This window comes from Mustelus asterias, chromosome 3 (genome assembly GCF_964213995.1).
Source record: "Mustelus asterias chromosome 3, sMusAst1.hap1.1, whole genome shotgun sequence".
NCBI lineage: Eukaryota > Metazoa > Chordata > Chondrichthyes > Carcharhiniformes > Triakidae > Mustelus > Mustelus asterias.
Genome location: NC_135803.1, coordinates 112,901,378 through 112,918,050, shown reverse-complemented (window position 1 = coordinate 112,918,050; position 16,673 = coordinate 112,901,378). Strand labels below are relative to the sequence as shown.

Below are 16,673 nucleotides of genomic sequence, written 5' to 3'. Positions count from 1 at the left end.
TGAAGATCTGAGGTCGAAAGCTCAACTTGGGGTCAAATAGGATGCCAAGGTTGCCAGCAATATAGTTCTCTGATGGCAATGGGGTTGGCAATGGGGTTTGTGGCTGGGCCCAAAGAGAGCGGTTTCTGTTTTCACAAATATTTAACTGGAAATACTGCAAATTTTGCAAGACTCAATATTAGACCAAAGACCTGACAGAACAGAGGCAGTGCAGAGGTTAAGAAAAGCAATGGAGAAATAAAGCTGGGTGCCATCAGTGTCTGCTGACGCAACGCCTGCGGACAAAAAAAATCACAGCATTCAACAATGCCAACAAAACTTCCCTCTGAAGTAACACTAAGATTCAAAAAGATCTAAACTTTCTCGCTGATTAAGAAGCTTTTTTTTATTTTAATATTTAATCCTGTTTCTATCTGAACAAGACAGAATAAGATTTGAACTGTCCTTTCTGAACCAATTATTCAGGGTCAGTAGTCAGTGAATAGATTCTGCATTGAACTAAACAACAAATTCTACAATCAAAAGTCCCTCGATGAGGAATACTATTGGATAGAGAGTAGACAAGAATCCTCCCACAGATCCTGTCCCCGGCAACAAGGTTGGGGCAGAGACAAGAGAAACAAATGCAAGTATCCAACGATAAGATTAATTCCTCAGAATGCAAAACACTGTTCTGTTATATTTATAGCAATTCAAGACTGTGTCAGTTGCCTGTGTATAATACATGATCTCGTAAATCAAAATTATCGATGGGATGAGTCATCCTGCTCTGATTGCTTGTTGTAAAAAAGCATTCCAACTTTGATGCCTTAACTAATAAGCTTTGTAACCAGTCCAGATACTTGATCCCCTCACTGAAGACTGTTCCCTGATTATAGTTCCACAGTAAGAAGTCTCACAACACCAGGTTAAAGTCCAACAGGTTTATTTGGTAGCAAATACCATAAGCTTTCGGAGCAATGCTCCTTTGTCAGATGACAAAGGAGCATTGCTCCGAAAGCTTATGGTATTTGCTACCAAATAAACCTGTTGGACTTTAACCTGGTGTTGTGAGACTTCTTACTGTGCTTACCCCAGTCCAACGCCGGCATCTCCACATCATGACTACTATAGTTCCACAGACAGCTCTCTGCACAATGCAATGTGCTTCACTCTAAGATTCAGACGACAAACAAACTGAACATCATCTTTGGTGGCCGAGCTGTGAGGGTAAATTCTTATCCTTTTAAACAGTTTCGGTAGAAATGATCGAGAGCTTCAAGTTTTTAGGTGTCCAGATCACCAACAACCTGTCCTGGTCTTCCCGCGCCCCCCCCCCCCGACACCGTAGTTAAGAAAGCCCACCAACGCCTCTACTTTCTCCACACACTCCTAAAAATAAACTCTCACAGCCTATCACTAAAACTGCTCTTTTAAACTTACTTGCAGGTCAAGGGATCCTCTGACCTCTGAAGGAAGACCCCGACCTGGCAGTAACCCAGTGCACCCTGATACATGGACCCGACCACCGGCTCATCCACGACCTCAGGGACATCATCCATTTACCAGCCTTCGACCCGTCCAATCCAGAGCACGGTCTGGATATCCACCAACTGGTGAAGCAAAATTTAACGGCGACCCAGAACGCCCGACCGTACAGACCCATCTACCGACACAGGAACTGCAAGCAAGGCAACAAATCCTCCATCCACACCGACCAGAGCGAAGAACCTCATTGGACACAACCATATCCTTAACACCGCAAACCACTCTCACCATCTCCCAGGGTCGAAAAGAAGCAGTCACTCCAGGAAGCGTGGAAAGCATGCAGACCTGCAGGTGAGAGTGAAACAACCTGGTCCCAAGGCCCCTCCTCCCCAGCTTACTCCTGGCAAATATCCAATCTCTGGAAAACAAGCGAGACTCACTTTCCAAAGGGAATTGAAGGACTGCTGTCTACTCTGTTTCACTGAGACATGGCTGACTCCTGCTTCACCAGACAATGCCCTACAACCAGACGGCTTCTCAATCCATCGAATGGACCGCACAGCGGTCTCAGGCAAGGCTACGGGAGATGGGATCTGCTTTCTAATCAACACTTTGTGGTGCCTAGACTTAACAACACTGGCAACTTTCTGCTCCCCAGAACTAGAATACCTGACGCTAAAATGCCGCCCCTACTACCTTCCGCGGGAGTTCACCTCCGTTATCCTGATGGCAGTATACATCCCACCCCAAGCAGGTATGAAGATCACGCTGGACAAAACATACACCACTACGAATAGCCTGGAGATGAAACACCCCGAGGCCTTGTTCATCGTGGCCGGGGACTTCAATCAGGCCAAGCTCAAGAGCGTACTACCAAGTTACCACCAACACGTCTCCTGCTCCACCAGAGGCCCAAACATCCTAGACCACTGTTACACAAATATCAAACATGCCCACCCACACTTTGGCAAATCAGACCACAAGGTTGTGCTCCTGCTCCCAACTTATAAGCGGGAGAATCCATCAAAGAAAGTCGTGTAATGTTGGTCTGAGGAATTGGATGATCTCCTACGGGGTTGCTTGGAGGCATGGACTGGTCAGTATTTAAAAACTCTGCAACCAGCCTGAACGAGTACACCACTACGGTAACTGACTTCATTAGTAAGTGTGCCAAAGAAGCAAATCCGTGTGTTCCCCAACCGGAGATTGGATGATACAACACGGATGCCATCATCTCACGTGAGAACACCATCCATCACGTACACGGTACATACACTTGCAACTCGGCCAACGTTGTCTACCTGATACGCTGCAGGAAAGGATGTCCCGAGGCATGGTACATTGGGGAGACCATGTAGACGCTACGACAACGGATGAATGAACACTGCTCGACAATCACCAGGCAAGACTGTTCTCTTCCTGTTGGGGAGCACTTCAGCGGTCACGGGCATTTGGCCTCTGATCTTCGGGTAAGCATTCTCTAAGGTGGCCTTCACGACACACGACAGCGCAGAGTCGTTGAGCAGAGACTGATAGCCAAGTTCCGCACACATGGGATCTCACACACCTCAACCAGGATCTTGGGTTCATGTCACACTATCTGTAACCCCCACGACTTGCCTGGGCTTGCAAAATCTCACTAACTGTCCTGGCTGAAGACAATACACATCTCTTTAACCCGTGCTTAACCCTCTCTCCACTCATATTGTCTGTACCTTTAAGACTTGATTACCTGTAAAGACTCGCATTCCAATCATTATTTTGTAAATTGAGTTTGTGTCTTTATGTGCCCTGTTTGTGAACAGAACTCACACTCACCTGATGAAAGGGCAGCGCTCCGAAAGCTAGTGGCTTTTGCTACCAAATAAACCTGTTGGACTTTAACCTGGTGTTGTGAGACTTCTTACTGTGTTTACCCCAGTACAACACCGGCATCTCCACATCTATACAAGAAAGCCAGATACGATCTAAGGAGATACATCAAAAAAGCCAAAAGACAGTACCGGACCAAGTTAGACTCCCAGGCTGGCCACACCAACCCCCTCCAACTATGGCAAGGTCTGCAAGACATAACAGACTACAAGATGAAGACATGTAAAATCGCCGGCTCCAACACACCCTCCCTGATGAGCTCAATGCATTCTATGCCTGTTTTGAGCAAGAGGTCAGCAAGAACATGCCCTCCACCCTGGAAGCCCTGGATGAATCTGTATCTGGGGTCACCATTGCAAATGTCAAAGCAGCTTTCTTGAAGGTCAACCCACGGAAAGCAACTGGCCCAGATGGGATACCCGGACGTGGACTCAGATCCTGCGCAGATCAGCTGGCGGAGGTATTCACAGACATCTTCAACCTCTCTTTACAACAATCTGAGGTCCCTATCTGCTTCAAGAAGATGGCCATCATCCTGGTACCTAAGAAAAAGCAAGCAGCGTGCCTTCGTGACTATTGGCCAGTGGTTCTGACATCCATCATTATGAAGTGCTTCGAAAGGTTAGTCATGGCACGAATCAATTCCCGCCTCCCGGACTACCTGGATCCATTACAGTTTGCCTACCGCTGCAACAGGTCCACAGCAGACGCCATCTCCCTGGCCCTGCACTCAACCCTGGAACACCTAGATAACAAAGACACTTATGTCAGGCTCCTATTTATTGACGACAGCTCAGCCTTCAACACCATTATTCCCATGAAGCTCATCTCCAAACTCCGTGGCCTGGGCCTCGGCACCTCCCTCTGCGACTGAATCCTGAACTTCCTAACCCACAAACCAGTAAGGATAGGCAACAACACCTCCTCCACGATCATTCTCAACACCGGTGCCCCACAAGGCTGTGTTCTCAGCACCCTACTATACTCCTTATACACCTATGACTGTGTGGCCAAATTCCCCTCCAATTCGATTTTCAAGTTTGCTGACAACACCACCGTGGTGGGTCGGATCTCAAACAATGACGAGACAGAGTACAGGAATGAGATAGTGAATCTGGTGAACTGGTGCGGCAACAATAATCTCTCCCTCAATGTCAACAAAACGAAGGAGATTGGCATCGACTTCAGGAAACGTAAAGTAGAACATGCCCCTGTCTACGTTAACGGGGATGAAGTAGAAAGGGTCAAGAGCTTCAAGTTTTTAGGTGTCCAGATCATCAACAACCTGTCCTGGTTGCCCCACAATGTGGAGATGCCGGCGTTGGACTGGGGTAAGCACAGTACGAAGTCTCACAACATCAGATTAAAGTCCAACAGGTTTATTTGGTAGCACAAGCTTTCGGAGTGTCGCTCTTTCTTCAGGTGAGTAAGGAGTTGTGTTCGCAAACAGGACATACATAGACACAGACTCAATTTACAAGATAATGGTTGGAATGCGAATCTTTATAGGTAATAAGTCTTAAAGGTACAGACAATGTGAGTGGAGAAGGGGTTAAGCACAGGTTAAAGAGATGTGTATTGTCTCCAGCCAGGACAGTTAGTGAGATTTTCCAAGCCCAAGCAAGTCGTGGGGGTTCCAGATAGTGTGACATGAACCCAAGATCCCAGTTGAGGCTGTCCTCATGTGTGCGGAACTTGGCTATCAGTTTCTGCTCAGCGATTCTGCGTTGTCGTGTGTCGTGAAGGCCGCCTTGGAGAATGCTTACCCGAAGATCAGAGGCTGAATGCCCGTGACTGCTGAAGTGTTCCCCAACAGGAAGAGAACACTCCTGCCTGGTGATTGTCGAGCGGTGTTCATTCATCCGTTGTCGTAGCGTCTGCATGGTCTCCCCAAAGTACCATGCCTCGGGACATCCTTTCCTGCAGCGTATCAGGTAGACAACGTTGGCCGAGTTGCAAGTGTATGTACCGTGTACGTGATGGATGGTGTTCTCACGTGAGATTATGGCATCCGTGTCGATGGTCAGGCACATCTTGCAGAGGTTGCTGTGGCAGGAGTGTGTGGTTCCCCATGCGAACACTATAGTTAAGAAAGCCCACCAATGCCTCGACTTTCTCAGAAGACTAAGGAAATTTGGCATGTCAGCTATGACTCTCACCAACTTTTACAGATGCACCATAGAAAGCATTCTTTCTGGTTGTATCCTGTTCTGCTCAAGACCACAAGAAACTACAAAGGGTCGTGAATGAAGCCCAGTCCATCACTCAAAGCAACCTCCCATACACTGACACTGTCTACGCTTCCTGCTGCCTCAAAACAAGCAGCCAGCATAATTAAGGACTCAACGCACCCCGGACATACTCTCTTGCACCTTCTTCCATCGGGAAAAAGGTACAAAAATCTGAGGTCAAGTACAACCGACTCAATAACAGTTTCTTCCCTGCTGCCATCAGACTTTTGAATGGACCTACCTCACATTAAGTTGATCTTTCTCTACACCCTAGCTATGACTGTAACACTACATTCTGTACTCTCGCGTTTCCTTCTCTATGAACGGTATGCTTTGTCTGTATAGCGTGAAAGAAACAATACTTTTCACTGTATATCAATATGTGACAATAATAAATCAAATCAAGTCAGTTCGGATTTACAAACCATTCTTACCCAGCTGAAGTATTAACACTGCATCCTCAACAGCTTTCAAAGCCAAGTGAAAATGTCTATAAAAGGGATAACACAAAACTCTTCTGCTGAAGGACACAAGAACTTCTTGAAGAGAATGGTAGGTCTGTATAAACAAAAAACAAAAGTCCATTGATATACATCTGTACCATAACGACCAGACTGCATTTACTTTTAGGACAGATCAAATACAACTGTCAACTATTTGATTTCAGTTAAGATAACAATGAGTGAAGATTTTTATTCACAATGGCAGACTGTAAATAAGACCAAAGAAATTTATGCTAATGAAATAGAAATCTGTGAAAACAATCAATCCCAATTCACCAAAAGCTTCAATGTGTGAATGAAGTAAAAACCTTGGGTTATACTGCAGAGGATTTCAATGATTCCATTTGTGTTTTCTACATGTCGAGCAGGCCTTACCTGGCAGCAGCATGCTCTCAGGCTGACATGGAACTTTTGAACTTAGTCACGTTTTCCTCGGGAGATGCTCAGCACAGGCCTTGTATTTTGAGAAAGGGAACAAAATGCAAATTTTGGGAACAAAATGTAAATTTCTCCCCCTTTCTCAAGGTATTTAGTGCACCTTCGAGCTGCCACTTGCACTGCCAGTGCAAAGACTGGAACAAAGAGGTGAGGGGTAGAGGGGAAAGGTGCGCTTTTTACAAAGAACAAGGAGAAGCATATGTTGGAGTATCATACTGCCACATGACACTGTAGTTGGATTGAAGCTTTGTATTCATTGCTCCAACATCTCAAGCTTACAGTATCGATCATGCTTCCATAAAGCAATGCTGGAGCCAATTCCAGTCTATTCTCCACCACCTTTTGAATTGAATAAATTCAGGCAGCTTCCTGAAAAGTGGTAGAAAAAAGTGAACTGTCTCTCACTGTTGGTGAGCTGCAGTGTCATGCAAACTGTTTCCAGTTTGATCCCTGGTTTGTGGGTTGCTGCTGATTTTACCTGGAACAGCAGTGGGTGCACAAACGGTAGCACAGTGGTTAGCATTGCTGCTTCACAGCACCAGGGACCTGGGTTCGATTCCTGCTTGGGTGACTGTCTGTGTGGACTTTGCATATTCTTCCCGTGTCTGCGTGAGTTTCCTCCGGGTGCTCCGGTTTCCTCCCACAATCTGAAAGATGTGCTGGTTAGGTGTGTTGACCCGAACAGGCGCCAGATTATGGCGACTAGGGGAATTTCACAGTATTTCATTGCAATGTTAATGTAAGCCTTACTTGTGACTAATAAAGAAACTTTAACTTTAATTTGCATGTACTTCTACACAAAGAAGTGAGTTACCGAAGCAGCGTTCTTGTCCATTACCTGCTGACATTTTCTTGAAAAGTGCAAATATATTAACCGTATTGGATAGGGAGAGCCATTGCTTCGCACAAGAACATGACCGTACTTTTAATATCTATCTGCTGTATCACCAAGATAGCCCATTTCCACATCCACAATATCGTCAAACTTCACCCGCCTCAGTTCACCTGCTGCTGAAATCCTCATCCAAATCTTTTGATACCTCTAGACTCGAATGTGTTAATGTATACCTGGCCAGCCTCCCATCTTTCACACATTCTAAACGTCAGTTCATACTACCCATCTCCAAACTCGCACAAGTCTTGTTCACCTAATCGCCCCGTGCATTCCAATCTATATTGGCAACCGATTCGGCAATGTCTTAATTCTAAAAATCTCATCCTGATTTGCAAATCCACTCATTGCTCACCCTTCCCAACCCTCAAATCCGGTTCTGTAATGCTTCTGGTGAACATTTGATTAACAGTGGAATGTAAATGCAGGTCACTGTTCCGGTGACGCAGGACACTGCATCAGACACTTGAGCTGTGAGTTCTCATCAAACAATAGCCCTGGTCTTTCGTACTCTGGCAGTGAGGCATTACTAATAAGCGAACACTTTCTGATTGCAAAACAAGTTAAAACGCCCTAAGCCTCTTACTCCTGAAAACAATCAGCATACAACACTGTATTCGCTATGTTTGGGTCTCACAAATAGTTGGGCATGCAGGAAACCATTGTTTGAATTTATGTTCTGTTCAACTACAGGACTTCAACTACAGCTAGTGGCTTTTGCTACCAAATAAACCTGTTGGACTTTAACCTGGTGTTGAGAGACTTTTTACTGCAACTACAAGAGGGGAGCTCAACTTCCCAATTTCTGAACTTCAAAAGGAACAAGGAGGTATTTGCACTAGTCAGCAGGCTCCAAACTGTGGACGTCTCATGAGTAAGTGCAATTCTAAGGCTCTGTAATCAACCAAAATCTTTATTGGTTTTCCACTGTTGTCTACTTTTTTTTTACTTTGAACAACTTGGATTTGTACTTCATGGCCTGAAGCACAGTCTGGCACAGTTTACCTGAAGATGAAGAGAGCACATGATGACTCAAGTTAATTCAGTGCATTATTAACTCTTTCATGCCCCAGGGAGCATGCAGATGCCACGTGCCTAAAATTCACTGTGGTTTATAGGGAGTGAGTGGTTGTCCACAGGAATAGTTTGCGTACAGAATTGTTATGGTTTGAAGGAGGTAATTTGGCCCATTGTGTCTGAACTAGCTCTCCAAATGAGCATCATGATTTAATGCCATTCTCCTGTCTTTTCCTTGCACTCCTGCACGTTGTTTCTATTCAAATAATCATCTAATGCTCTGCTAAATGCCTCAATTGAACCTGCCTCCCCCACACTTCCAGACAGTGCATTCCAGACCTGAACTATTCGTTATGTGAAGATTTCTTTTTCCTCGCACCACGTTTGCTTCTTTTGCAAATCAATTTAAATCTGTCGTGTGGAGTATGACTGAAGCATTTGATACAATCTAAAAGTCTGGCAGAATGCGTGGACAGCAGGAGAGGCCTCCAACAGTCAAATAGCCTGCTAACAATCAGTGACAATGCTCACACATGAAGAATTATCAATCGGCCAACATAAAGGAAGTTTTGGGCAATATACCCCAGGATATCACTCCTCTGAGGGGAAGGGGATGTATCAGAAAAATGTTTTTTTCTCTAGCAGATCAAAGCCCAGTGAATACACATCCATATTGAAAGCTAAATATGCAAAGTGCACAGCGCACCTCATTCAAAAGCTAAGCAAACAGACAACTGAACAGGGGCTGCTGTCCCTCAGTGTTGGGAGAAATTCTCCCATATCAACATTGTACAGTAGATAGCCAAAGCATTATCAATCTTCACTGAATCTCTATTGGCTTTTATCCAACAACTAAAGAGGCATTTACCATCTGTCACTCCAGTCGATCAATGACTCATAGCAACTTGGTCCCCATTTAGGTTCTTATATCCACGATTGCAGAGTTAATGTTCTAGAGAGATAAGCTTTGATGACTGAACATTTATGTAGTTGCAGGGTGCAGCTGGGAGCTCTAAAATTGACTGATTTGCCCAAATCTATGCACAAGGCAACACAAATGACATTAAAAAGCTATTCCTCTTACTTCGAGCCAACACAGGGTCCCGCTCAGTTTCCAGATGTTCCATGAGGATTCAATCTGGGGGGGGAAAAAAAATTACATATAAAATTTGCCCACTTTAAACCATCACCAACATCACCTGACGTTGCTGTGAACATCCTAATTTTTGTTTTTACACCAGTCATCTTAATGAGGGGGTAGCAGGAAGCTGCAGATAGATAAGCAGTACAGAATGCACTGTATCCTTCCCTTCTGAAATGTGAATTACATTCAGCTCACTAGAAAACTGGGTTCTCTCTCCCTGTGAACAGTGAGGGGCCGAGCTATGACATGTCAACACAGTCTTAAGTATGTTCTTCAGAACAAACAACTCTCAGCCATACAGCACAAAAATGGTTCAATGTGAGAAATGGAATAATGCAGTTTGTAGGTGCTACAGCCTATAACTAGCTGCTTGTGTATATTATGCACGACATCAAGTAACTTCATTAGGAAAATGAAGAGCGGCATGGTGGCGCAGCGGTTAGCACTGCTGCCTCACAGTGCCGGGGACCGGGATTCTATTCCCGACTTGGGTCACTGTCTGTGCCGAGTCTGCACGTTCTCCCCGTGTCTGCGTGGGTTTCCTCTGGGTGCTCCGGTTTCCTCCCACAGTCTGAAAGGCGTGCTGGTTAGGTGCCGCGGCCATGCTAAATTCTCCCTCAGTATACCCGAAGAGGCGCCTGAGTGTGGCGACTGGGGGATTTTCACAGTAACTTCATTGCAGCGTTAATGTGAGCCTACTTGTGACACTTATAAATAAACTTTAAAAAAGAAAGTTAAAACTGTGCAAGTTAATGGTAGTAAAATTCTACAAGGGACCTGATAAGCAGATAATTGACTGGCCTTGAAGTTGACTCTCGGTGGCCGATGCTGACTATAGATACCCAATGTTGCAAAGTAACACTGCTTCCCAGCACTGATAGTCCGCGTTCTAATGAGCTCAACCTGTTTAAAAGTCAACTGTACAAATTAGCAAGTGGACTTACGTTGGCTTCCCCTTCAGTACTGCGGATATCATAAGCATACGCAAGGATAATGTCAAGCAGACCGAGGTAAACACTCGGGTAAGTCTTTCGATCCAACAGGTAACTCTTGTTGGTGAAGTTTCGCAACTGTTGCTTTTCATCTTCAGAAAATTTGACTGAGGGCAAGAGACAGGTACGTTTTTAGTAACAAATAGTCATTCGGTCGTACATAACTTGAGTATTTCCAATAAAAAGAGCCTCGCTGTTGAAGCTTTATGTCTTGCACTTGTTTTTAGGAACGTTTCCAAATCAGTTTTTAAACCAAGTTTTAGAAAGCACTTGAAAAAAAAATTAAAATACATGTCCAGCAATATTAACATTTTGTTAACTGAATGGCAAACTTGTCTTTACGTAGCACCTTTTAACGTAATGTCCAAAGGTGTTTCACAGGAGGCACAAAGCAAAACATCATTGAAACCATCCGAGATATTAGGTAACTGCCTTAAAAGGAGCAAAGTAAGGGAGAGAGTACGACAGGTTTAAAGAGGAAATAGCAGAGCTTAGAGCCTCGGCAACCATAGACACATTCCTTTGGTGGTCCTGAAATCCCAACGATGTTACAGCCAATGTAAACTGGTCCTTCTTCTGCAGACAGTCTTTTTCAAACTGCAACCTGTCTTTTTCCGAAGTGGATGCGATGGCACTTGAAGTTCCTTTCAATTAAAATTCTCTATCTCTTGTGATATATTCCAAAGCGTACAGAGATAGGGTCCAAACTTGAGAATAGCAGGAAGAGAGCGAGTACAACACATTCTGCTGTATTCGAGATGATGTTGCTGCTGCAGACTCGATTTGTGCTTCAACAAGCAAGGTTGTGCTCAGCTTTTCACAACTAGGGTTCAATCATGCAACAACTGGTTTTTTCTGTATTGATTCAGAGGATGTGGGTGTCATTGGCTATTTATTGGCCATCCCCAATTAACCTTGATGTGGTAGTGTGCTGCCTTCTTGAACCGCTGCAGTCCATGTTGAGTAGGTATACCCACAGCGCTGTTAGGGAAGGAGGGAATGGTATGCACCGGAGGGCAATCCATATAAACAAAGGAACTTTGATCTCCCATTGTCAAAGCTATCAAGATGCCATTAGAAACTTAGAAACCCTACAGCACAGAAAGAGGCCATTCGGCCCATCGAGTCTGCACCGACCACAATCCCACCCAGGCCCTACCCCCATATCCCGACATATTTACCCACTAATCCCTCTAACCTACACATCCCAGGACACTAAGGGCAATTTTAGCATGGCCAATAAACCTAACCCGCACATCTTTGGACTGTGGGAGGAAACCGGAGCACCTGGAGGAAACCCACGCAGACATGAGGAGAATGTGCAAATTCCACACAGACAGTGACCCAAGCTGGGAATCGAACCCAGGTCCCTGGAGCTGTGAAGCAGCAGTGCTAACCACTGTGCTACTGTGCCGCCCCTTTGCCCTCCTTTGATGGTCCTTCTTCATTCCTGAAAGTTTCTGGAGTCAGGAAGTCTGGTGGCCCATTATCTTTCTGCTTTGCAGAGAGTTCAGACATTGGCAAGTGTGAAGTCCATTAGGGGAACTGCCCAAACATTTCCCAAGGCAATCCACTTAGAGGCTTTTAGAAACTTGGCCAATTCTTAGATCAGGCTGCATCTGTAAACATTTTAAAACTCAGTTCTTTGCAGTTCCAGCTGTTTCTAAATCCAAGGCATTATACCGGCCAATGAAATGGAAGATTAAGATACCACATCGTACACAACACTCCATTGCAGCACTGCTTAGCAGAAGGAAACAAGTCTCGGTTTGTCTGATGTTATGCTCCCCGCCACCCCCCCCCGCCTCCCCCTCCCCAAAGCCATACAACAGAATGAGCCTTCAAAATAAAACAATATTCAGCTCCAGCATGCAGTAACTGTGAAATGTCCTCTCAGAACGGATTCGATGTTATACAAAACTACAAACAATTTACTCGTTATGATCCTTTTAAGGACCAATAACTTTTTGTTTAAAGTAGACAAAGTTTGAGATCCCAGATACTTACTGAGAGAATAAAGCCACAAATTCCATGGATTTTAAACAGAATAAATATTTAAGTTTAAACTTTATTTATTAGTGTCACAACTTGGCTGACATTAACACTGCAATGAAGTTACTGTGAAAATCCCCGAGTTGCCACACTCCGGCACCTGTTCGGGTACACTGAGGGCGAATTTAGCATGGCCAATGCAACTAACCAGCACATCTTTGGACTGTGGGCGGAAACTGGAGCACCCGGAGGAAATGCAGACTCCACACACAGTGACCCAAGCCGGGAACTGAACCCGGATCTCAGGCGCTTGACGCAGCAGTGCTAACCTCTGTGCCACCGTGCCGTACAAAGTCAGAAAAGTGGAACAATTCATATTTATTTTATATTCTAACAATCAGAATTAACACGAGGTACACGTGAATTAACAGGCAAATTGAGGTTGAGCAAACTACACGGCACCAGAAATGGCAGGTGCGAGTAAGACAGATCCCCCGAATTTCTTAGCAACCTATACAGACGTCAGTGACCACTGAGGGTTACACAGTCGCAATAAAACTCTGTCTGCCTCATGTGGGAATCCAAGTCTTCACTCCTGAAGATTCAGCCTTTGAATTCCCTCAAAGCTGCTCCGACTTGGACTGCCTCAACGATTACTCATCGCCTGATCATTTAATCTCCTCTCTTTTCCCGAGACTGCGTTCCACTCGCTTCCCGAGGCTGAACTCCAGCAATGCTTCATGGGCACAGCCGAGGAGAACACCCCCACTGATCAAGAGGACTACCCAACGTTGAGTCACCGACCTTCTAGCTCCCCAGGGCTTCTCCTGAGCCCTCACTTACTAGAGCCTGCCAAAAGCAGCAGTATCACTGCTTGGATTCTCTTCCTCTGCTACTCCCATAAATGTTTTTTCTCCCCACTGGTCCCTGCCAGTGTCTCTCTCACCAAGCCCCCCCCACAAGCCCCCCCATCCCTCTCTCTCTCTCTGGGTTCCTTCTCCCAGTCCCAGGACTCCCCTCGTGGAGGATCTTGTGATTGTTGCTTCCACATCATGCCGGCGGACTCTCAATGTCCTGGTTGGGGTGAGTCCTTTAACGAAAATGTGACTGGAACAGGGCATGTGCAGCTTGTCACTTTCCCGCCCTCTGCACATGCACAGAGCTCTTGTGCCTGCTGGGAAATGGGAATGTTCAGTCTCTGCCCAGAACCAGCTTGGTTCCTATTTCGTAACGCTCTTCAGCCAGCTCAAGCACATCAAAGCTTCAGCAGCTGCGACATGCTGTGGAGCTCAGAATATTAACAAAATACAAGGTACATCAAGTATGAATGGGGGGGTGATGACAGACATTCTGCAGGTTCTGCTGCAGTGGAGTGTCATCTCCTTAAAGTCACAGCAATGAGGTCAATTTAATGAACCCAGCCATGTCTGCTTCACTCACGCATACAACCAAAAAAACGTTAGCCAAGAATCACGCACAGCATTGCACCTTCAGTTACATTAGTGCTGTGCAAGTTGCTGAACAGAATCCCAACTTACACAAGGCTGAGTGTAACATCAGGGGGCATTTCGTGCAAGTGGGCAGCACGGTGGTACAGTAGTTAGCACTGCTACCTCAGTGCCAGAGGTCCGATTCCTTCTTGGGTGACTGTCAGTGCGGAGTTTGCACGTTCTCCCCGTGTCTGCGTGCGTTTCCTCCCACAGTCAAAAGATGTGCAGGTTAGACGGATTGGCCATAATAAATTGTTCCTTAGTGTCCCAAGGTGTGTCGATTAAGTGGATTAGCAGGCTAAATATATAGGGTTAGGGGGATAGGTGCCTGGGTAAGATGTTTGGTCGGAGAGTCGGTGCAGACTTAATGGGCTGAATGGCCTCCTTCTGCACAGTAGGAATTCTATGAACCGACATGACAAATTATTTAGTTACCACCACTTCGCTTTTATTGAAATGTCTGCACAACAGTAGACACAGCCCGAAACATTTTATCATACAAATCATTATTTTCAGAAACCTGAGCTTATCCAAAACCCTGCTGCCTGTGTCTGAACTCATGCCAGCCTTTTTCACCCATCATTCTGCTGACCTTTGGACCAACAGTCACTCAACTTTAAAACCCTCATGATAAACGTGAAACACTGCAGATGCTGGAGGTAGGAAATCTCAGCAGGCCTGACAGCATCTGTGGAGACAGAATAGAGCCAACATTTCGCAACCAAGCTATCCCTCTGTTTTGCCATTAGTGCTTTCTGATCACTTAATGGACACTGTCAACACCTTCTCAGCCTTCTGCCTGCTCATTTACATTCCCTTTGTCCAATTCCACCACTGCTCCCTACCCTCATAATATAAATTTCTGCTGACACTTTCCTCTCAGCTCTGACGAAGGGCCATCTAGACTCGAAATGCTGGCTCTATTCTCTCTCCACAGATGCTGTCAGACCTGCTGAGGTTTTCCAGCATTTTTCTGTTTTTGCTTAAAATCCTCACCCCTGCATTCAAAACCCTTCATGACTCCCCTCTCCCTATAGCCCAACAAACCTTTAAGATCTCTACATGCCTCCAATTCTGTCCTTCTGCACAAAGCTAATTTTAGCCACTCTACCACTGGCAGCTTTGCTTCCAGCTGCCTGGGTCCCAAGCTCTGGAATTCCCTCCCCAAGTCTCTCCGTCTCACTCTTCCTTTCAGGGGCTTCTTGAAATCCCCACCACTTGCACCAAGCTTTCAGTCATCTGTGATAATAGCTGATGTAGCTCAGTGCCAAGGTTGGCTTGATACAGCCCCTGTGATATGGTGCTTTAAACATTATGCTGTGTGGCTCACCATGAAGCCAGGGTGTTCGTCCAGTTTAATTTCCACAAATATTAATTAAAAACTTGAGCTTAAACAATTTTTGTCACAATTTTGTTATTAAAAATATATTTATTCTGTTAACAGGAGACAGAGCTCCTCCCTTATCCCCAAGTTTCTTTGCAGGGTTCAACCCTTGTTTTATCGAAGCAGTGCAGTAAAAGTTTATTATATTTTATTTGTTTTCATGGGATGTGGACATTGTTGGCGAGGCCAGCAGTTGCTGTGCAACCCTAACTGCCCTTGATTCAAGTGGATTGAGGCACCATTTCCGAGGGCAGTTAACAGTCAACCACATTGCTGTGGATCTGGAGTCACATGTAGGCCAGGCAAGATGGGCAGATTTCTTTCCCTTCAGGTCATTTACGAACCAGAGGAGTTTTTACAACAATCGTAGAATCCCTACAGTGCAGAAGGAGGCCATTCAGCCCATTGAACCTGCAACAACAGTCCCTATCCCCAAATTTACTTTGCTAATTCCCCCGACACCTAAAAGGCAATGCTGCATGACCAATCAACCTAACCTGCCAGTTTTTGGAGTGTGGGAGGAAACTGGAGCACTCGGAGAAAACCCATGTGGGCACGGGGAGAATGTGCAAACTCCACACAGACATTGATCCAAGGCCAGAATTGAACCCGGATCCCTGGCGCTGTGAGGCAGCAGTGCTAACCACTGTGCCACCATGCCGCCTGTGACTGTTGTCTCATGGTTACTATTACTGAGACGAGCTTTTAATTCCAGATTAATTGAATTTACATTCTACCAGCTGCCATGGTAGGATTTGAACCCGTGTCCTCGGAGCATTAGCCTGGGCCTCTGGAATACGAGTCCAGTGACATGACCAAGATCTCCCCTTCGTATGTTTTCAGGAGGCTGCTGCGGATCTTAAATCAGAAGCTATTTGCTCGGAGAACCAAGTAACACGACTCCATTGATATTGAGCGACTAACTCGTTTAATGCCACATAAATTAGACTAAGCATTGTTGGTAACCTACGTGGTTTGGTGTCAACAAGCAAGACCTTTATAACCATTTAATATACTTGATTATTTGCACGTATTTCACTTCACAATTATTGTGATCTATTAACATGGATTTTGTGATGATGCTTTAAAACACTGGAAACAGCCTGATTAGTGACCTTTTGTGTTAATTCTAGCTGGTATCTCATTGTCCAACTCTTAAAGTAAGTAATTGAAATCTTTCCACGGAGATTAAACAAAGATGTGACTAAAATGCTCCAACTCTCTTTTTTTCTGCAATTTTCACACCCTGTT

The 16,673-nt window shown here is 45.2% G+C and overlaps 1 protein-coding gene across 2 annotated transcripts in view; it reads right to left on the bottom strand.

The window, feature by feature from the left end:
• The window catches only part of shq1 (SHQ1, H/ACA ribonucleoprotein assembly factor), a 123,762-nt gene that overhangs the window by 63,551 nt on the left and 43,538 nt on the right, over positions 1–16,673 (bottom strand). For both annotated transcript variants that reach the window (XM_078209445.1, XM_078209444.1), the window contains exons 8-10: positions 10,509–10,663; positions 9,505–9,558; positions 6,005–6,128 (exon numbers count right to left, since the gene is read on the bottom strand). In XM_078209445.1, coding sequence (XP_078065571.1) covers positions 6,005–6,128; positions 9,505–9,558; positions 10,509–10,663 — 333 coding nt within the window. The remainder of the gene's footprint in view (positions 1–6,004; positions 6,129–9,504; positions 9,559–10,508; positions 10,664–16,673) is intronic.